This window comes from Archocentrus centrarchus, chromosome 20 (assembly GCF_007364275.1).
Source record: "Archocentrus centrarchus isolate MPI-CPG fArcCen1 chromosome 20, fArcCen1, whole genome shotgun sequence".
Classification (NCBI taxonomy): Eukaryota; Metazoa; Chordata; class Actinopteri; order Cichliformes; family Cichlidae; genus Archocentrus; species Archocentrus centrarchus.
The window spans coordinates 31,475,001-31,497,690 of NC_044365.1; the positions used below are offsets into that span (position 1 = coordinate 31,475,001).

The following is a 22,690-nucleotide window of genomic DNA, read 5'->3' on the forward strand; positions in this document are numbered from 1 at the left end:
TATTTGATTGAGCCTTGCAATTACACAGTTTAGTTTTTAATCAGCCTGAGCCTGTAGATGAGGCAGTGACTCACCTTTGCTACAGGAGCAGGAAAAAGCTCCTCCTCCTGACCCCCCCTCCCCCACATCAGGTAACCTGGTCAGCTGTGCTCTCTGTCTCTTTCTCTTTCCAGCCAAGGAAACAGAGAGGATCAGCCTGCTGGTATCAGTGTGAGCTCCACTTTCCTCTTTTATGCAGACTTGTAACATACAGTCAGAGGATGATCAGTGACGGATGTTCAGCGTCTTTTGTGGTCTTTTGTTTCCTGTGGAGGATCATTCCTGTCAGAGGAGGTCAGTTTGCTGCTCCTGCCTTCATCACTAAATATTTGCTCAGTTGAACCATAAACCTTTTTTTTTACAATCTCACTTTTAAAAATGTTATAAGAGAGCATTTAACTGTATGGAGCTAGATTAACTTGTTAGGATATGAAGAATTGTTTCCTTTTAGAGTTGCTTCGATCAGCTCTCAGCAGCCTGTTTGCTTTGTGAAGATGAAATAGAAATGTCAACGATCTCCTGGGTGAAAATGCCCTAGGTAAACAAAGAGCAGAGCCGCTGTTTGAATCCAGTGGTGCTGAAAAATAAACATGTGCTAATATGATCTTTATCTTGAAAGAGGAAAGGAGTCATTTTATTCGGTGTGGTCCGCCCAGCCATCATTTATTCAATAAGAGTTTTCTTTAATAGATGAAACCTGAATATTTTCAAATGTTACATTTGAGTTTAAAACATAATTATTCAGCTGTGATGAAACCCATAACCCTGGTTAATTATGGACCAGTGATGTCAGTCAGAACCACTAAGAGTGATTTTTGTGACATGCAGTGGAAAAGATGTGACGGTACAAACTTTCAGTTAAAGATTTATAAATAATGATGGTAAAAATATGAGTTTATTACTCAATTATCTGTGTGTCAAACTCAATTTTCAGTACACCTGCTTCCTGCAGCAGAGCCCCGCCCACTCTGTGGAGTGAGAAAGAGATGTTGGAGCCATTCATGATTTTACATATCATTTGGATAGCCTGTGGAAAGCACAGCATGCAAACCAGGGGATTTTAATACTGAAAGTTGGAAACTATGTTCCCTTCGCTCCAAGCATCTTCCAGATCTCGGAGCGTATGTCATCAGGGCCGGTTGCCTTGCCGTTTTTCATTTTCTCTATGGCCTTCTTGACTTCCATGGTTGAAATCGGTGGGGCGGGCCCGAGGGTGGGTTCGACACTTCTTGGAATTCTTGGTTACTGATATTGGCGAAGTAGTCTGACCATTGCTGGAGGATCGCTGGCGGGTCGCGCAGGACCTGGCCGTCAGGACCTTTGACTTGCACAACATGGCCGATATCTTGTTTGGGTCGATGGCGGGCCATGGCGAGGTGGTAGATGTTGGCCCCCTGCGGCGTGTCCAGCTGGCTGTAGAACGCCTGGTATTGGTGACTTTTTGTCGCTTCGCTGCTGATTTCAGCGATCGGTATCAGATCCAGTCGGCGCTCTGCTGCGAGTTCCACCAGGTCTTATACGCCAGCTTCTTGTGGCGTATAAGACCTGGTGATTTCAGTGAACAATACAGCAAAACATGAAGATTCACTGACGCCTTAAGTGGTCTTCAGGAAAATCATCAGATTGCCTCGTGAACACAGACTGAGAGGCGGGGAAACTGTCAGGCCCACCCCTTAAACAAAGGGTTGGGTACTTGTTCACACCACAAACACACACACACACACACACACACTCACACAGACAGATGTGAGAGAGCACCAAGAGAAGATAAGGAGAGAACATGGAGATCTGCACAGGGAGACCAGAGGACCATGACACAGGCTGATTACAGCTCTGGTTCTTGGAGAAACTTGATGCAGGACTGAACAAACTAAAAGCAGACATGTCTTTGAGGCAGTGTTGTTTCATTTATACTCGCAGATGACATTAAGAAGCTATTGTGAACTGCTCCTGGAATGAACCTTGCTTGGTGTCCTCTTACCTGATCTTTCAGATGCTGACGTGTCCTGTGTTTTTATGGAGAGATGCATCTTACCGTGCAGTTTCCAGAGCGGCTTTGATGGTATCATCCACTGGTTTCAGGTGACAGAGAGAGACCTCTACGTGCACTCATTCTACCTCAACAAAGACCAGCTTGGACACCAGGACCAGCGCTTCAGAAACAGGACTTCAGTGTTCAATGATCAGATCTCCAGAGGAAACGCCTCACTGCAGCTGACAGGGGTCAAGGTTGAGGACCAGGGCAGATATAAGTGCCACACCAGCACCATCAGAGGAGACCAGGATTCATTCATTAACCTAAAAGTGGACGGTATGAGAAACATGCAGTAATACTGAAAACTACTTGCTCTTATCAGATATTACACACGTCATTAATTCTGTTAGATACTACATATATAAATCCTGCACACACACACACACACACACACACACACCCATAAACATGCATTACCATTATGATCCCTAACTAGTGTTAGGGATCATTTTTCTAAATGCAAAAATGTATTGTTAGTATCAATAATTAGCACAAGAACCTTAAATGTTTATGGTTATATTATTGAATGTGTATTTATCTTAACAACCCGACCACAGTTATTGGTAAATGAAGGTTCGTTTTGTTTTACAGCTCTGGTGCATGAAGTCAACATCCAGCAGGTAGGAAACAGGATCACCTGCAGCTCAGAGGGGATCTACCCTGAGCCTGAGATCACCTGGTCCACCAGCCCTCCATCCAACATCACCCCCAGCACCACCACAGTGCAGCAGCCTCATCAGCATCTTTACAGCATCAGCAGTTTTCTGTTTTTTTCACACAGTGCTGCAGATGTGGGCTACAGCTGCACAGTCAGCACTCACAGAAACAGGAGGACGGCAACTTGGAGGCAGCAGAGTGAGTATGAAGTCTAAACCCAGAAATGATTCGGTTCACTTCTCCTCATAAAATACAAACTCGGATTAACGTGTTACTGAACTATGTTGAGCTGAAAGTCCTAACTTAAAGTTTTATCACTTGCTGATGTAAAAACGTCTCTGACTGAAGAACCTGTGTCATAATACGACCATGTGATGAGCTTATGATCCAACCGAAGGTACAGGTGTGAATATTCAGACCAAGAGCAGCAAGAAAACAATGATTATCTGATCTGATAAAAGGCACACAGCACATTGTCCTGGATCCTGGCTGCTTTCCTCATTTCCTGAATGAATGAATGAACGTCACAGCTCTCATTTCATTCCATGTATATTTACTCCTCTTTCCTTTAGTCTCTCTTTTCAGTCTCTCCTCCTCCTCCTTTCTGTTTCTCTCAGGGACTCTCTGTAAGTTTTCATCAGATTTATTACAGCTTGTTTCTTATTTGCTAAGCCTGCCTCTTGTATCTGTTTTCTCATTCTCATACCAGAAACTTCAGTACAGATTTTTTTATGAAACTTTCCAACTGTTCACACTTCAAATATTTTAGTTAGGACTGAGACTCGTTACTCACAGGGTTTATTTTAATAACCAGAGGATTTTGAAAATTTACCAAAACATGATCATTATTATTTCTCCAAATTAATGTTAAACCCTAAACAGGATAATCAGAAGACAGTGATTGATAAATTCATGCTGCAATGCATGAACATTACACTCAGTTGACGGTGCAACAGTTTAGGTATTATTAGGTATCATTATGATACCTAATAATACCTAGCCTTCTTTATTGTAGAGAGTGCAGCCAGTGTGGCTCAAAGATCACAACATACCCACAGTGATGTCTTGATTCATGCTTGAACTATGATTTATGAGCCCATACTGTAACCTTATGGAAAATATTATTTCATTTTTTAATGTATTATGTTTCTATTAGCAGCTCTGCAGAAACACAGTTGGTTTTGTGTCTTTGCTTCTGTTTTTCAGCTTCAGTTATTGACGGCTACTCTGAAACAACGATCTCCTGCTCCAACTTAAGCCCTTCACTAACAAGTCTTACCTGGAGATTCAACCACAGTCAGACCATCCTGACACAGAGCGGGTCTGATGGCAGCCACACCGTCTCAGAGGGGTGGAAGCAGCATGTGAAGGATGTATCAGAGTCAGGCAGCCTCACACTGCAGGACTTATCTTCAGATCAGGAGGGAACGTACACGTGTGAGCTCAGCGATGCTGAGGAGACGCACGTAATCAACACCTTTCTAAAGATACACAATATTAACGGTAAGGCAGCGCAAGCTGGCAACTCCTGTCTACAGTATCTACCTTATTAACTGTAACATCTGTGGGAAATCTAAACACTGGGGAAACACCACATGGTCTCCAGGTACTGTTGTTTTAAATGAATCTTCCTCTTCTGATCATCAGACAGCACAGCCATGCCACTGTGGGTTAGCATTTTAATAGCAGTGATGGTAGCAGCAGTGGTAGCAGCAGTGGTAGCAGTCATCCTGTTCGTGTACTGTAAAAAGAAAAAAGGTAAAGGAGCTCCTCCTTCACAGAGAATGAGCTTTAAGTTCATTTGGTGTTTGTATTGATGGTTTTTCATTTCTCAGGTCATCAGAAGAAAAACTGCAAAGAGCCACGAAATGCAAAGAGCCGAGCACTCACTCAGCTGTAAGTCAGCATTTATTGACTTAGTCATTAGTCCTTTGGAAGCTTTTCCAGCTGGGTTGGGCCAAAGGTGGAATTAGTTGCCAGGAACATCTCTAGAATGGGCGGGGGATGTTCCTGGCAACTAATTTCACAGTCAACTAAACAAGGGAAAAAAAATTAGACGAACCGCCTAAAACGAGGAAACACTCAGATATCAAATTAAATTTGATGCTGTCTGAATGAACCAGGCCAACTGCTGTGAAAACTCCATGTTTGGTTTCTGCATCCTGAAGGATGATAGACGTGAAGCTGAGAAGTTTGCATGTTTTTGCTCGCAGAGAAACGGTGAACGCTGACGCAGGCGAGGACACAACCACAACGATGCTTCATCAGAACCACGAAATTCTCCCAGAGAAGCTCCACGTGTGACTCTCTCATCATGCAGGCAAGAATCGACCAAAAATGAGGCACCGATGAATCGACGAGGCACCGATGCCTGAATGCACTCATGTTCTGACATTTATTTTCCTCCATTATGTCAGGAAAGCAGCTCAGCTGATGTTTCAGTGGAAATGTGTGTTCTGCACTTGAGATCATGAATCAGCCCAGGATGACTGATGATGGACAAAAACATTTCACTACACAGTTCTGCAAACAGTATTTCCACATCAGCCTGAGAGACCAAACAAAACCAGAAACACGCGTCCAGCCGTTGATTCTAATGTGCAGCCCTGCCATTACCTGCATGACTGACACCCTGCAGCCATGTTCATTCATTACAGCCGGCCCTGAAGAACCCTGCACGCTAACTCAAAGTCTGGCTGTGCTGAACATCGTCTGTGGCATACCTTCCAGGTAACACCTGTGAGAACTGAGAAACACTACTGCTGGTCTCTATCAAAGCTTCGAAGAAAAATCTGGATGAAGTTCAGACTATCTGCTCACAGCATGCACATGTATGCACATGCAGACTGGGATACATGCGCCTCTCCCTGGATGATACCTGTAGATCAGGTGTTGCTGTTCTACCCCAGCTGCAAACACTTCACCTTGGAATATTATAATAGTAACACATTTAATTATTTACAAGCACATTATGTGTAATATGTGACTGGGAGAGATCAGCTCACAGTGTTGGCATTCAGGGAAACTCTTCATCTTTCAGCAGCATGAAAACAAACTCCTCTGAGTCACAGCAAACTTCGTTTTCATTCAGAGGACATTTACAGTCCAATAAATCATGCTTCATTTTTTTCTTCACACACACACACACACACACACACACACACACACACACACACACACACACACACACACACACACACACACACACACACACACACACACACTTTTTAAATCCACAATATGATAAATGTCATAGTGCTTTACATAATGACGACATGTATAAAATTAAAATTATTGCAGGTTGTTTTTTTGGTCTGTTGAACAACAGCGAAGGAGGAGCACTGCCGCAAAGCGCCGTTCAATCAGATATGCTGCTCTGAAATGTATAATGACCTTTGACCTTAGTGCTGTCTTCACCGCCGTCTCTGCCGCTTCCTGATCGCGCCTCTTATGATCCTCGGCATCATCATCATCATCGTGTCTAAACGTCAATGAAGAACTAATCCAGAAGTCACCGTTTACATTCTGCTTGTGTTGCTTAAATCAAATTTGTTATATTTTATTTTTATTATTTTATTAAATCCTCTATTTCTGTGTGTGAGGACTGTATATGTTTCATACACACACACTAAAGGGGAAGAAAACTATTCTGAGTTTGATGTCGCTGATTTTATGTCCCAGACGCAAGGCCTTTACGTCACACTACGTCACACCGGCATTAAAGTGTGCGAAGTGAGACTGCGAGGCAGCGCGCAGGAGACGATGAAGCGGGGCTGGCTGGCTCTGTCCCTGCTGTGCTCCTGGACTCTGGCAGAGGAAGGTAAGACCTGCGCCGGCTGACCCGCTGACTCCGGTTTAACTGGTTTTCATGTTAACTGTGTTCCACTGTCAGTATTACAGATTTATCATCTTCAGCAAGTAGCCGAAGTGTCATAAGGTCGCTGACACACAAAGTTACACCACTTCATGCAAATGCATGTGTCAGAATTATCTTCAGATACTGATGTAAGTTATTATTATTATTATTATGCATTTAAAGGCTCTCCTCCTGGACTCCAGTGTGCCTGATGCTACTGCTGAATTTTACTAATACAGGTCCCAGTTTTACACGGGCAGCCGCCTTTTCTAACGTAACATTGTGACATTACTTTTGCACCGAATGAGTAAAACATCGTCATGTTTAATCAGCTGGGACAGCTGCTGCAGGCTTGTTTATCCTCAGAGTAACTTCATTACGTTTAAAAGGAGGGCCTGAGGGCGCTGAGCAGAGTGAAAGCAGAGTCAAATTTGATTAAGGAATCAGAACCAGCAGCAGATTAGAATCAAGTACAACAGCATCACCAGATTAATACATGCACATTACCGTGATTACCGTGTGGCATTCATTCATTCAGTGGTTTTAGTAATGCATATTTCTCAGCACAGCAGTTTCCATCCCCTTAAAGCGTGCTGGAAATGAAAGAATCAGTGAAAACATGGGGCTTCCAGCTGATTTCACATCAAAAGTCGGAACATTACCGTTTCCTGACCAGTTTGTGTTCAGCACGAGTGACCGCAGACTTCCTTTCCAAGGTAATGTAATATTTTATATAATGTGGACCAACGGAAGCCACTCTGCTTCCTGTTACTGGCACTGATGTGATCCTCGGGCTCTAAAAATGACCTCGGTCCATTTTCTTTGCAGGGCTTCTTCACAACAAACAGCAAAACAAAGTTTCATATTATTTTAAACCTAATGATCCGTTTGTTCCCGTCTATCACCTGGAACATTTGAAGGTTTGATTGTGACAGTTTTATGCTTTCACAGGCAGAACTCACCTGGGCTTCCAGTTACAGGTTTCATTTGTTTTCTCATTAATCGAGTGAGAATCTGTAGGTCTGTCAAAAGGACCAAAAGATGATTTTATTCACCTTTTGTGTCTCACCACAATTTCTCTTTACAGACATTTCTTAATGACTTTAGGCCACAGAGTCACAGCCCCATTACTCATTCTCAGACTGTCCGGGCTTTTTTCTGTCTGATGCAGCAGATCAATGTGTCCATTTCACTGACACTTCATCTGTCACGGCTGCTCCGATAAAGAGAAGCTAAAGGAATCTACAGGAAAATCGCTGCGTGTGCAGTGCTGGGAGAAGGCAGGCAGAGACATTTTAATTATGTAGCAGTCTCTGTGCATTTGTGGTCAAATGTTTACATCCACTCATCACAGGCATGAAGATCATGGTGATGATGATTGAACTGTTCTTTTTCCAGGCTGGATGATTGTACAGCAGACATCTTTAATTTAATTGATTTGAGGTGAAGTTGAAGAATTTGGAGGCGGTCCTCCTGCTTCATTATCCCATCCACTTTGTGTAGTGTACCAGTTCCACCTGCAGCAACACAGCCTGAGAGCCTGATGCTCACTGGGGGTGGTTTGACTGTTGGGTTTTCTCTGTATTATTGTAGGGTCTTTACCTTACAATATAAAGCACCTTGAGGTGACTTGTGATTTGGCGCTATATAAATAACATTAAGAGAAACTACATGAAAATGTGTGCGTGCGCTGCTGAGAGAAGATGTGCATGAACTGATCTCTGATCGCAGTTCAGTTCTGCTCAGTTTCAATAAAATCTTAGAAATCAAACAGTCTGATCACAGATTCTAAAACCATAATAACACATGCTTTATTTTCAGCATTACCATGAAACTGCATATGGCAAACTTATTAAATCGTGTTTCTATGATTCATTTAAATATTATTTGCAAATGTTTGTGCTCTGGAAGGGAATCTCCTACAAATACACACACAATAAAGCCAGCCACCAAAGTACCTGCTGCGTCCACACCTCCCAGTCAGAAAACTGCCAGCGTGACTCTTCATTAAATCCAACAGGAGCTTTTTAACACTTAAAGAAGCTTTTGCTGTGTTGCAGACTGGTTGTAAATCTGTGCCATGGACACAGTTATTTGTGCCCTTCATTAAATATGTATTAAGATTTCCTCTTAATGTGCGGAGACTCTGCCAGGACTGAAAATGCTGCAGTTATCAGCACTCTGAAACACTGACAGTGTGTTGGATTAATATCTGAATATTAAGTAACAGAAGTCTGCAGCAGTGCAGTGAGACCTTACTTACACAGGGTCCCACTGCATTATATTACTGGGCAGAAGTCCACATCACAAATGTGCTTGCTTAACGATTCCATTAACGTGAGGACGCATTTGCGTGATTACATTACACACGCTGTCCCTCCGGTCCATTCAGTGGCTTCACTCCCCTCAAGCAGGGCTGGACTGGTAATCAGGCGTACTGGGCATTTGCCCGGTGGGCCGACCGTCCTCAAGGGCCGATGCTGCTGGATTTTTTAATTTTTTTTTTTTAAGAGACCGGCCCACAATTCAGTGGGGGCGGCCCATTGGCCCATCTTCAATATAGACAGTGGATGGACCCAATCAGGACATAGGATGAAAGCGGCCCCACCCTTTCTCTGCGTGGTGCTCTGTAACTCCCGCTAGTAGTTTCAGTGTTGAGCGCGTGCGTTAAAGGAGAGGCAACATGGAGAAACCGAAGCGGCAGAAAGGAGAAGAAGTTACGTGGGAATAAACTGACAAGAGTCGCTGTAGATGCTACAAAATGTGTAAAGATCACAGACAGTGGCGGTTTCTGATATGGGCGACATGGGCAGCCGCCCAGGGCGGCATTTCATCTAGGGCGGCATGACGCCCCCCTTCCCCCAATGCATTGCGATCGCCGCAGCAGCGCCTACCGCACTACTCCACTTGTGGGGTAATGGGCGCCCTCTGCCTGCTGTGTATTGCATGTAGCTTTCTGCAATGGTCAGACAGGTTGTAACAGAAGGAAAGGGGCAGGCGGGGGATTCTCTGTCTCGCTGTCACTGCTTCACTAGATCGTCACACACACACAGCGCTGCCCCGCCCCCTTCTCCTCTCAGCCTGGGGTGCGAGTCAAGTGAAGCAGTGATGGCGTGAGAGTGAGACAGTCAGCCGGGTTCATTCATTCATGCCTGTACAATTTTGGCCTGGTTACAGCCAACAGTAACTGCTGAATTATAAATAAAGGCAACTCACCCAAAGCTCTGTATATTTACCTCCGCCAAGGAGGTTATGTTTTCGGTTGCGTTGTTTGTTTGTCTGTTTGTCTGTCTGTTTGTCAGCAGAATTACTCCAAAAGTTATGAACGGATGTCACTGAAATTTTGTGGAGCGGTTGGAAATGACAAGAGGAAGAAGTGATTAAATTTTGGTGGCGATCCAAATCACGATCTGGATCCAGGAATTTTTTTAAGGATTCTTCAGTATTGCGGGATACAGGCAGAGCCTTCCCCTTTAAGAGACACCACCCACTTTTCTCTGCCCCGTGTGTGTGTATGCGGGCTAGCGTGGGAGACGAGCGCGAGGGAAAAAGTGTGTTCGGTGGCGGTGGAAAAAGGAATAAAAGTTCTGTTGCTAAAATCCTTCGACTTGCTGCATTTCTCCGCCTTGCTGAAGCTGACCCACATGGATGAGCAAGTTAGTTACCAGCCACGAGCCAAGCGAAGTAGAGACCAGAGGTCTCCCTACTACGGTTAGGAGCCGCGATCTGGTCGAGGTATCACACTATTGCGGGATAGGGGGTTATTGTTGTCTGGGAAAGATGAAAGATTATTTCAAAGTATTTAGATACACGTATTACAGCGTCAGTGACCCTATGGCCTTGGCGGAGGTTTGCGCTCTCTGAGTGCTTCTAGTTAAATATATATCACACCTGGTGCTATTAACATGAGTTTCAATGGAGGTTTTGTTGTGTTGGGCTGGCAACTGTCAGTCAGATCTGACAACCCTGTGGATGGGCGGTGGTTATAACCCATTCAGCTTCAGTGCAAATTACGGCAGATGGAAAAGAAAAGGTCAAAGCCATCAGCTGTGCAGTTTAGGAATCAAGAATCAAGAATCAAGAATGCCTTTATTAGTCCCACAAATGGGGAAATTGCAGTTAACAGAACATCCATCCAAAACAAAAGCATAACACAGACAGGGGGGGACAGATGTCTGAGGTCATGCAACCGTTTCACAACGGCGCTACCTTTAGCAGAGAGACAGAAAGAGATACATTGGGATAGTTAGGTTCAAAAAAATCATCTCATACTGTGTTCATAAAGAACACCTTACGAGGTTCCAAAAAACACCTCAGCAAAAAGCATATTGCACATATAAAGCCGGGATAGCAGTATGGTGGGTAGGGTCAGGGTCAGGAGGGGACGCAGACGGAGACGAGAGGGTGGGGGCATTGTGGAGCCCAGATGCCAGCTCCCAGGCAAACAGTTTGCTGATAGTGATGGAAGTTCATCAGCAGCCTTGGTACACCAGATCCAGCTTCACAAATCACAGAGAGGGCTGAGGGGGATAGCGGCCTTCACACATAGTTCTGGAGAGATATGATTGCCAGCCAAGGCCGGCTAGGGAGCCGAATTCTGATAATGCAGGTGTTGTTTTGGAACAGGCTGCTTGTTTTTTCAACAGCCTTCAGTCTCACTGGGAAACCATTCAATAAATCCAATAATCCAAATTCATTAGTTACCGTCCTCACTGAGCAGAACCGTACCTTATCTCCAGATCGAACCCCTCACACCTGCTACTCCCCAAGTCTACGGCTCAGGTTCATCAGGCTTTGAGTCTGAGTCTGTACCATTCTGGTCAGCCCATCCACCTGGGTCGGCAGCCTCTGCAGATGTCGAACTGCCGTCCAGGTTTTCTTGATTTCACGGTAAATCAGGTATCCTCCAAGCCCAAACAGAAAAGATACCGCTACCAGATAGCCAAATATGTAAGCGTCTTCCACGTCTTCCACCTCTAGGGCCGAGAAGCACACAGGTCTCCACGAGCTCCAAGAGTCGATGACGTATCCAACCGGGTCTGTTCCACTCGGACACGCAGGCTCCCCTTTCCCAGATCTCATAGTGGAAAAAATTCGATCCATGGTCTTGAAGGCCCAGTTTGCCAAATCCATATTGCTCTCAATCTTATTCTTATTCGAACAGTGTGCAAGAGACGCTCTCACAGCAAGCAGCAAGCAGGAAAGATAGGGAGGGCAGGGAGAGAGATAGAATGCGACCGTCCCCGTCAGAGGCTGGAGCAAGAAAAAGAGAAAAGAACAACAGGAGAAATAAGCAAAGATGAAGGTAAGCAGAAGCTGTGTAATATTTCAGTTTCTTCCATGTTTTTTCAAATAAAATTTAAAAGAAATTCTGAGTGTGCCTGTGATGGTGGGGAGACCTTCAGTTAAAAGCTGTCTGTCAGACCATGGCAGAAAGCTACATGCACCACACAGCAGGTGCTCATTACCCCCCAAGTGGAGTAGTGCGGTAGGCGCTGCTGCGCGATTGCTATGGGGGGTTGGGGTGGGGGTGGGAGGGCGTCGGCAGGGATGCTCGCCCAGGGCGCCAAACAGGCTAGGACCGCCACTGATCACAGACTTGTTCGCTGCTGCAGCCTCCACGTCCTCTGTAACAGCAATGCTGCAGCAACAGCAGCTGTAGGCAGAGGCGATATATGCGGCTGACCACCAGGGGGCCCCCAAGCTCACCCACATTTGTCATGAAACCTTTTTGGGTTTGTTTTAATTTTTTACAAATGCCAATTTCCTAAAAGAAAGAAGAGACTATTCTAACTGTCCAGATTTGTACACTTGTGACAACAGTAATTTAATGAGTAGGCTACACTCTAATATTTCTGTCTCAGCTGAAAAGCTAATTCATGCATTTATTACTTCTAGGCTGGACTATTGTAATTCATTATTATCAGGCTGTCCTAAAAGCTCCCTGAAAAGCCTTCAGCTGATCCAAAATGCTGCAGCTAGAGTACTGACAGGGACTAGAAAGAGAGAGCAGATTTCTCCCATATTGGCTTCTCTTCATTGGCTCATAATACTGTATCACTCTCAGACTGCTGGCTTAGGATCCTTAATGGGAGGCAGAGCCTTCAGCTTTCAGGCCCCTCTTCTGTGGAACCAGCTCCCAGCTTGAGACAGTTACCCTCTCTATTTTTAAGATTAGGATGACTGATGGGTTTTCTCTTTAGTTATTGTAGGGTCTTTACCTTACAGTATAAAGTGTCTTGAGGCGACTGTTTGTTGTGAGTTGGCACTGTATAAATAAAATTGAATTGAAAAATTGAAAAGGCTGAAACAGTAATGCATCCTAAAAATATTAATACAGAACTTTAACCCTCCAGCATTAATAACGGTTAGGTTCAGGAGACAATGAAATGGTATGAAGGGGGCCCTAAATCAATGGCGATTGATTAGTATCAATTTTTATTGGTATTTGCATACTTCCCAAAATCTGGCAGATTTTAAAACATTTTTTAAAAATCACTCAAACAGGTGAAATAACAGATTTTAAAAAGCTATATGATAAGTAAAAGCTTTGTAATTTAAGCATTACTAAAGTAAGTGTAAAAAAAGTATAAAAGTATTATTAGCAAAAGGTATGCCCACGTTGAATAAGAGTAAGACAGTGTCAAATGCTTTTAAAACATAGTTGCGGGCCGGTCTTAGCCAAAAATGCCAGGGCCGATTTTTTTTTGTCCCAGTCCAGCCTTGCCCTCAACTCTCGCACCCTCAATTCTCTCTGCTTCCTCGGTCCCCTTAGCCCCTCAGGTCCCCTCAGCTGCTTCGGTCCCCTCGGCTCCCTTTGGCCGCTCTGTTTCGGTCCCCTCTACCTTGGTCCCACTAGCGGAACAAATCAGAGCCGGGCCGGGGGCGGGGCAAATGACCGGGCCCTTTACTCCCAAATACTAAAGCTCATCATAATATCATTTTACAACATACACATGCCTGCAACAGTTTTTAGTGTTAGTGTTAGCTTAGTCCGTAAAAATGCTCCACTTAGTTTACAATCTGTTGCCAAGTGACTGATGACGACGTTGGTGGACGGTTGGTGACGAGTTTTACCCACAATGCACTTGGAGAAAATATCGGCGATCCACTCGAAAATTTGCGTGTCATAAAGTTAAATGTAAGAGGAAAATCAAGCCAGTCATGCAGCACAACATTTTATTCAATATTTTACTACATCACTAAAGTCAGTCAGTCTTGAAACGTTTTAAGCAACCATGACTCAGTCCTGACTGTGGCAACCTTTAAAACCCCATGTAAGACATGAATGATGGGTGATGTAATGTACTGCTCTCATCTAGCTATACTCAGGAGTGGGCCCGCCTTCTCCAGCGCTTGTCAGACGTGCTAGAGGTCTGGCTATCTGAAATCCTATCCTCTCTCCCATCCAGGCCCCCTCTATCCCTGGGCCGGGGGCGTGGCGCCCTCCCAGCCCCTCCAGAAGCTCCGCCGCTGCTTGGTCCCCTCAGCCACCTCAGAGTCACCCCTGCCAGAACTTGCTTTAAAGCTGCTTACACTGCAGCCCCATGGTCCTGGGCCGGTGGCCCAGTGTTTTGAGTTTCGGTTCCCTTTGGCCCCTCTGTTTCGGTCCCCTCTGGTCTTTACGTCCAGGTGGATGTGCCTGCTGTGTGCGCTTTCTGTTTTGTATTTCGAGTTTCAAGTTTTCTGGGGTTTTTTGAGTTTTCGTGTTGCTGGCTCCAGTCCAGCCGTGTGTCAAGGTTTAAATAAAGATCCAGTACAAATCCAGCTCTCGCCTTCTGTCCTGCTCTGAGGGCCTCCCCGCCTTGTTAGCCGCAGCAACCGTGACACACGCGTCTTATTTGGTTCAGAGTATATCCAACATCATGAAGATAAAAAGCATTACAAAATTACTTTCACAGTGTTTCAGCGGCAGCTGTTTTACGTGCAGTCTGTGCACACGCAGCAAGCACAAAAAGGCGGAACCGTTACCGAGACGGTGAGCTCAGATGGAGCGAAAGGAAACGTTTTTCTTGCGTCCAAAGCAGCAGCGCTTTTTCCTGCAACCACCGTTAAAACCTTTACTTTGAAACAGCTGGAGGTCCTTCATCAACCACCTGATCAGTAAGTGAAGAAAAGTGAACTTTGTAGCTGCTCCATCCACCCTGTTTGTTTCACACAGGGAAAAACTGCAGTAAATTAAAATATGCAGATGGATTGTTAATACGAAAAAAATTATTTCTAATCAGATCACTCGATTAATCAATGGAATAATCCATAGTTGCAACCCTATTTTGCTGTACTGTATGAATAATCTCCATCTCCTGTAACATTAGTTGATGAGGATTGCCAGTCTGCTGGCTCAGAGGTTCTCACACACCTTGCAGTTGTGTTTTATGTTGAAATGTTAAAATATTAATAGTATTCATTTTGAAAGAGGAATTTTTTTATACCAGTTTTAATTTTGTTCTACTTTACATTAAAAAGATTTAATGCAAACCAACCCATTTGTGGTATATTTTATTCACTAACCCAATGAGAATCGATAAGAGAATCGAGAAGGAATCGAATCGATAAGTGATATCGATAACAGAATCGGAATTGCTAAATTCTTATCAATGTATGCAGCTGATCGGGCAAACAAGTCTTATCTGTTCAGAGCTGGAGGCAGTGGGAGAAACCAGGACCCTGCGGGGGACGGGGACTTTCCACCTCTCATGATGAATTATCACGAGACCACCTCCATGACCTGCGCTCCGGGGTTGACAGATGTAAACTAAAGCAAGTGGAGTGGAGTCATTAAGTTGAGAAAAGTCTGGCAGCCAAGCCGATGTTAGCCCAAGTGGGCACAGACACAGTGAGACAACAACTGGAATAATGTGTATCACAGGACAAAGGCAGCTCGCAAAATTCATTCAGCCAGAGAACACATCATCAAAAAACATTAAAACACCCAAAAATTTACTAAGCAGCAGCAGCAAGACGCACCAGCATCCACTTAACTGGAAGTTGTAGATTGTTAAATTTCTGCTTTTTATTTTGGGCAAAACTGATTTAGAGAGATGTTAATTTGAAATTAAAGGAAGGAGTCGTAAAAAAAAAGTTTGGTCTCGCCTTTGGAAGCTGCTCATAATGAGATCAGATTCTTGGAGAGAGCTCTCAGAGATTCAAGCTGTTTTCCTGAACTGAACCTTCAAGTGTTTCTCTGGTGTTTCAGATTCTGAGGTGTCCTGTGTTTTTATGGAGAGATGCATCTTACCGTGCAGGTTCCAGATTGGGGAAGAAATCGTCACCCACTGGTTTAAGGTACCAGGAGACCTTCACGTCCACTCATTCTACTACAGCAAAGACCAGCTTGGACACCAGGACCAGCGCTTCAGAAACAGGACTTCACTGTTCAAGGACCAGATCTCCAGAGGAAATGCTTCACTCCAGCTGGCAGGGGTGCAGGTTCAGGACCAGAGCAGATATAAGTGCCACACCAGCACCATCAGAGGAAACCAGGAGTCATTTATTAACCTGAAGGTGGACGGTAGGAGAAACATGCAGAATACATCAGTTCATTTCTAAATGTGCTCTCAGATTGATCATTTTAGAAATATAATCAGTCACTCTGAGATCTTTTATTTTATTGCAGCTCCAGTTCATGAAGTCAGCATTGATCAGGTAGGAAACAGGATCACCTGCAGCTCAGAGGGGATCTACCCTGAACCTCAGCTCACCTGGTCCACCAGCCCTCCATCCAACATCACCTTCACCAACACCACCACAGTGCAGCAGCCTGAACAGCTGCTTTACAGCATCACCAGCTCTTTGATGGTTTCAGCCGGTGTTTATGACCTGCTCTTTATCTGCACCATCAGCACTCGCAGGAACAGGAGGAGAGCCACTTTGAGGAAACTAGGTGAGCATTTCATCCACCTCAGCTTATCAGACTGTGGTTCAGAGCAACTGCAACTGGGTTGCAGATAAACTGGTTGACAAACATGGAAACATATATATCATGAAAGGAGTTAAATGAATGAACCACAGTTTGTCCATAATGAACACCATGTTTGAACATAAGGATGTTCATAAGTGCACATGGCACCAGGACACCCTAGGTCCCAGGTCGATGATCGATTTTGTAATCGTATCATCAGTTCTGCGGCCGTATGTTCTGGACACTCGGGTGAAGAGAGGAGCTGAGCTAGCAACTGATCACCACCCGGTGGTGAGGTGGATCAGGTGGCGGGGGAGGATGCTGGACAGACCCAATGCTCCTAAATGTATTGTGAAGGTGCACTGGGAACGCCTGGCAGAGGCCCCAATTCACGAGATCTTCAACTTCCACCTCCGGCTGAACTTTGAAAGCATTCAGAGTGAGGCTGAGGACCGAAGGGACCATGTACCGCACCTCCATTGTTGAGACTGCTGCTCAGAGCTGTGGCTGCAAGGTGGTTGGTGCCTGTGGTGGTGGTAATCCCTAGTGTTGTAGTACTTGAGACCTGTCTTGGTCTCAAGACCACTTTTTGATGGTCTCAGTCTTGTCATGGCCTTGGACAAAGGTAAATACCAACCTTCATGTATTTTGATACACAAATTGAAAAATTTTAGTTTTGCAAAGATTCCTCGAGTAACTCAATTCAATTATTAAAATTCCTCGACACAAATTTGTTGCTTCAATGTTTTGTTTTAACTCTGCAGCTCAGGTGTCTCCGTGTAAGCGCAGCATTTCATTCACGTTAGCGGCGTTAAAGGTCTCTGTCGCTGCAACGGATTTCCATCATTTGGACAAAACGACCTTTTAACACGAGTGGATCATCGCTGACAAGTTTTTCCACGCCCCCACTGCTCTGTACTGTGAGTGTGTGTGTTGTGCAGAGAATGTCAGCTGTTATTTGTTTATTTTTTTACTTCAGCTGTAGCCACCAGAACTGATCCCTTTAACTAGTGATCATGCCGGAAGGCCCCCCTCTCCACCACCTTCAGTATCGAGGGGCTCCGTCAAAATGTTTTTTATGCTTTAATCCCTGATTAGCGACTAAAAATAGACCTGCAGTAGGAACATAATTTGGAGGATGCTTGTGAATAAAAAGCATTACAGCGTTAAACTCATGCAGCCCCCAGTTTTTCGACAAAAACACAACAGCAGCTGTTTTAGGTGCAGTCTGTCTGCACACGCAGCAAGCGCAAAGAGGCGGAGCCATTACTGAGACGGTGAGCTCAGGTGGAGCGAAAGGAGCTCTTGTTCCTGTAACCACTTTAAAACCTTTACTGGAAAACAGCTGGAGGTCCTTCATCAACCACCTGATCACCAACATGAACAACAGAGAACTGTTGCTTGGATATGTAAAGTTCTGGGTCTGAATTATGTGGGACAGATTGTTTCAGGCTGTTTGGACTCCTTTATAACTGCTTGAGATTGTAGCTCTGGTTTGTTTTCTATTGTTTGCTTTCAGCTGATATCAGTGCTCCCAGCACTGGCGTAACAATCCCCTGCACCCCCCCAAACACCTCCCTCACCAACTTCAGCCTCGTCTGGAGATTCAACCACACTCAGACCATCGTGAAGCAGACCGGGACCAACGTCACCTACTCGGTGTCAGACGGGTGGAGGCAGCAGGTGGAGAAAGTGTCAGAGTCAGGCAGCCTCGTGCTGAAGGACTTATCGTCCAAACAGGAGGGGGGGTACACCTGTGAGCTCAGCAATGCTGAGGAGACTCACAGCACCAACACCCACCTGAGGATCATCAAAGGTCAGATCACGTTAAGATGAAAAATTTGAAAATTAGTGTTTTAAGGGGACAGACAGCAGGGGTACACATCTGATAGACACCACCTTGAAATGTTTCCACTCAGTTATTTATAATAAATGCTTATATATTTTTTTAATATTACTAGTTTCTGAAATTTAATGTTTAAATATTCAGACTGAGGTATTATATATCTTCTATTTTTAAGTCCTACTTTTCAAGAACAGAAATCAAACCATTGATAAAACCAGATTAAAAATGAAAAAAATAAATACATTTGTCACTACTTTGAGAATCGCTTCTGTGAGTGTTTTGATTGAACCAAAACTGGAAACATGATATGGGGACCCATTAGCATCTAAAACTATACCAAAAAAAGAGTAATGAAAAAATATATAAGTAACTTATTTCATGTGAATAGTCTTTCAAGGCCAAGTTGCCGTGTCCACATGGTGTGATAGTATTGTGTAATAGTCCAATACAAGACTCTAACCATAATGCCACGACTGCTACAGGAAAGCAGGGATCAGGCTCCCAGAATGATTGAATGCATCATCATCACCCCAATAACAACTGGTACATTAAATGCCAGAGCAACTGGCGTGAAAGATAAGATCATGGCTAAACTGGAAACCTGGATCCTGGAGACCTGTAGATCCTTGTGGTGTGGCTCAGTGAATCGATATCTCATTCACTCCTGGCATACAGCTTGATGTCATCCATTTACAGGAGTTGGCTGATGTTTGCTCCATGCTGCACTCGGTATCCGTAGCCAGTCTTGATAATGATCTGGCTGAGGGGGTTCACGCCTATGCAGAACAGCAGAGAGACAGAGCATCTCCTCGGTAAATCCCGTACTTGATGGTGACTTGGGCAGTTGGCTTCAAGTTGGCCTGTAGTGTTGTTCCACATTCCCAATGAGTTCTTGATGAAGGCTCTTGGGGTCCTGTTGATCTTGTACAGTTCTGGGCATTCTAGGATCCATGTGTGAGGCATCGAGTCATAGGCTTTGTTATAATTAATCCAGGCGGTGCACAGGTTGGTCAGTCTGGTCTTACAGTCTGGAGTTACTGCTCTATCTACCAGTAGCTGTTGTTTTGCTCCTCTGGTGTTACTGTCAATTCCTTTCTGGGCCCGCTCAAGTACTGAACCATGTGCCTGCTCATCTTAGCTGCTGCCATGATACCCGACAGGAGTTTCAGACAAGTTACTGGCTGGTAGTTGGATGGGACCAGTTCCTTCTAGAGATCCTTAGGGATCAGGACTTGTCCAGCCTTAGGTCAGCCATGCCGCATATGTTGTACCCATTAGCAGCCGGTTTATTTGTTCCCCTGCCACTGAACCTTGGATGGTTCAGTGGAGAACATCTGGTTTATTCTCCTGGTTTCGATCTCTCTAGGATCTTCAAGTGGCTAGCCAAGGCTGTGGGTCTTTAACGCTGTAACTCGTCTTCTGTTTCAGGAGGTCACACTAGCATTGCAGCAATTATTACAGCTGTGGGATTTGGAATTGTATTGATCAGCTTATTGATTGCTGCTCTAATCTACTGGATAAGCAAAAAGGTAAGAGACCATTATACTTTGCATACTTTGACTAAAGCTTTTTTTATAGTCCTGTGTTGGATCCCCATCAAGCCGACACCGTAGCTGGTGATGTCTGCATTTATACTCTGCATCGTTCTGCCATCACGATGGACTTGGAGCTGATAAATACTGAACATTTTGCAAGTTCTATGAAGCTCTAACTGAGTGCACAGCAGCAGCATTTTGTCTCAAAATATAAACAAAAAGCCAGTTTAGCAGAAATATCAGCAGTCATATGCTTTTATAAGTTATTGCTACATTGTAAACATTAGCATTAACACCTTTGAGCTCACCTTTTTAGAAGAAATGTGACCAGTTCAGCATCATCATTCATTCCTTTACTCTTCAAGAACTGTCTCCAGTCACTGCAGGAAATGGAGAACGCAACGCTGTAACCTAGACTTTATTTTGTTTAAACTATTTACCATTGAATACCATATAACAATGCAAAAGTTTATGGAGAATTATACATTAAAGGATAAAAAGATACATGTAGGATAAAATGCTTCTATGGACTAAGACTGCAGGGACTATTGTACCTATTAAGATGGACTGTAGGAATAGTGAGGCAACACCGTGAATATGATGAAAAACTAAAAACTTTCCAGCAATAATTTTAGAGAAATATTTTTAATGAACTGAAGAAAACCAGCGAGTTACAGCTGAACTGAGTGAAATCTAACAAATACCATTTATGGGGGAAAATGTAATTATGTATGCATTCATGCACCTGTTTTATATTTTGGAGATAGAAAACAGAAAACTGATTTATTGTGCATACAGATGAGCAATGAATGAATTAAAAGATGCTACGAATTCAAAGTTTTTTAAATGCTTATCTAATTTTCCACTTCTGTCCCACTTTGACTCCACCTCCAGGACATGGCTGTGCCTTCATCTGATCCACAGTCACCCACAGAGCATGCAGATACAGAGGTATGTTTGCCATCTGTGGCTATGCTGTGATTTAACTGCTGCTGTATATGTTAGACATTAATAACTTTTTGACTTATTCTGAGGGAAAGACAATGATGATTAATTCAGTTTAAGTACCAACTCTGGACAGTTTGTGCTGAGCCAGCTTTCTTTCTTGCAGGCGCAGGTGTGAAGTGACGATTTCAGACACACTGAAGACTTTCTGAGAGCCGAACCTCCTCTTCCTGTTCTAGCTGAAGGTCCACATCCTCCTTCCTGGTTATAATAAAAGATGAGTTATCTTCTTCTTCTTTTTTATTGGCGCTTGGAAAATATTGAAATTATGATGCTTTAACATCAAAAACTGGAATTAAAATCTGTCTGTAAAAACTGAATATGGCCATAAATCAGTAAATCTAGAAGATCTCGTTTCATTTTCATATTGCTGAGGGTTTGGATCTGTTGTGTTCTCTCAGCCTCATATTTCTCTAATAAAACATGTTCTGTGGTTTCATCTTCTCCACAGTAATCACATTTACCTCTATAGTGCTTAACTAACATGTAGTTTAAACCGGTGATGTGGTGATATGTCCCAGTGTGCTGCTGCACTGCATATAACATAATTAGTTAATGCTGACCTGCTGAGTCAGTCAGCCTCCCCAACACCACCCCCCCCCGAGCCCACTGCAGCACTGCATCATCTGCACACCCCGCCACTACATCCTTATTTTCCCACTATGCCCCAGGTTGCTACACTGCTGCACATTTGTATCAGATTTTGCCACAAACATGTATTTACATACCAGTATGTTGTGTATGGTTTTTATAATATTTTTTTGGTTTGCCACAAACTAGAAATGTGAGTCATGGCTTCTTTCCAAGCTACTGTAATATTTTAGTACAGCACGGATGAATAAAAGCACTGCAGTCTGTTTACTGCCATAGTTTCAATTTATGTATTTATTTTGAATTATTCATACTTTTGTGTCATTAGGACATTTATTTTGGAAATTTCTTGATAGGAACTAATATTCGGGATGTTTGTTCCCTCTGGGACAGCAAACGGCAGCAGGAAAGGCTGATTTAACTTAAGAGTTTTAAATTATTTGTAAGCAGTGTTAATTTCTTTGACGAACTATTTTCGTAATAGTTTTCGTCAACGACCCTTTTTTTCATGACAAAAACGAGATGATAACGAAAAAAAAACTACCTAAAATGATAACGATGACGAAATTAATTGACACTTTAATTGACCAATCAGAACTGATTTAATTTTGTGACAGGGCGGGACAAGTTAGGAAAACATCCAATCAAACGCACAGATGCACAAATTTGCTCTAAACCCGGGAAGACCAAACTAGCCTGTGATTGGTCGTTACTTCTATAGAACTAAGTGATGTAAACAATGTCAGCAGGGAGAAAGAAGAGCCGATGTATGGAGACATTTGTCCTTTGACGTTGTGACAAACAAAACGATGTGTAAACCATGTGGGGCGAATATCTCGGGTAAAAACACGACAAATCTTAAACATCTGCAAACCAGTCACCCAGATCTCCATGCAAAGGTCAGCATTTTAATGTCATGCAGGGTAAAGTGTTTTTCCCAGTTTGTGTTTAGAGAAAATCTCCACACCGCGGTGGATTAGCCTTTATAATCTTAGTCCTGAACACTGCCCTGTACCTTTCAGAGCGTCCTGCTGTAAAACGCTCGGATTATCTCAGTAAGGTGGTGTTAATGATCAGGTGTGTGGGAAGCAGGTGAAACGCTAATGTTAATATTATTAATAATATTCCATAACTTTGAATAAATGTTTGATTTTGTGTAAGTGTGTATAATGACTAATTCAAGGGAACTGAAGAAAAAGCATTTACATTTTACACCCTTTATATT

General features: G+C 43.7%; 1 protein-coding gene across 1 annotated transcript; it reads left to right on the plus strand.

The window, feature by feature from the left end:
* The first annotated feature begins 6,403 nt into the window (after nt 1-6,403).
* LOC115799197 (CD276 antigen-like) lies at nt 6,404-21,123 on the plus strand. Its single transcript, XM_030756219.1, has 7 exons — nt 6,404-6,551; nt 15,784-16,098; nt 16,204-16,470; nt 18,008-18,304; nt 19,763-19,863; nt 20,764-20,820; nt 20,981-21,123. Exons 1-7 carry the CDS (start codon nt 6,404-6,406, stop codon nt 20,990-20,992), a joined length of 1,197 nt encoding a protein of 398 aa, XP_030612079.1. The 3' UTR covers nt 20,993-21,123.
* Nucleotides 21,124-22,690: the final 1,567 nt, after the last annotated feature.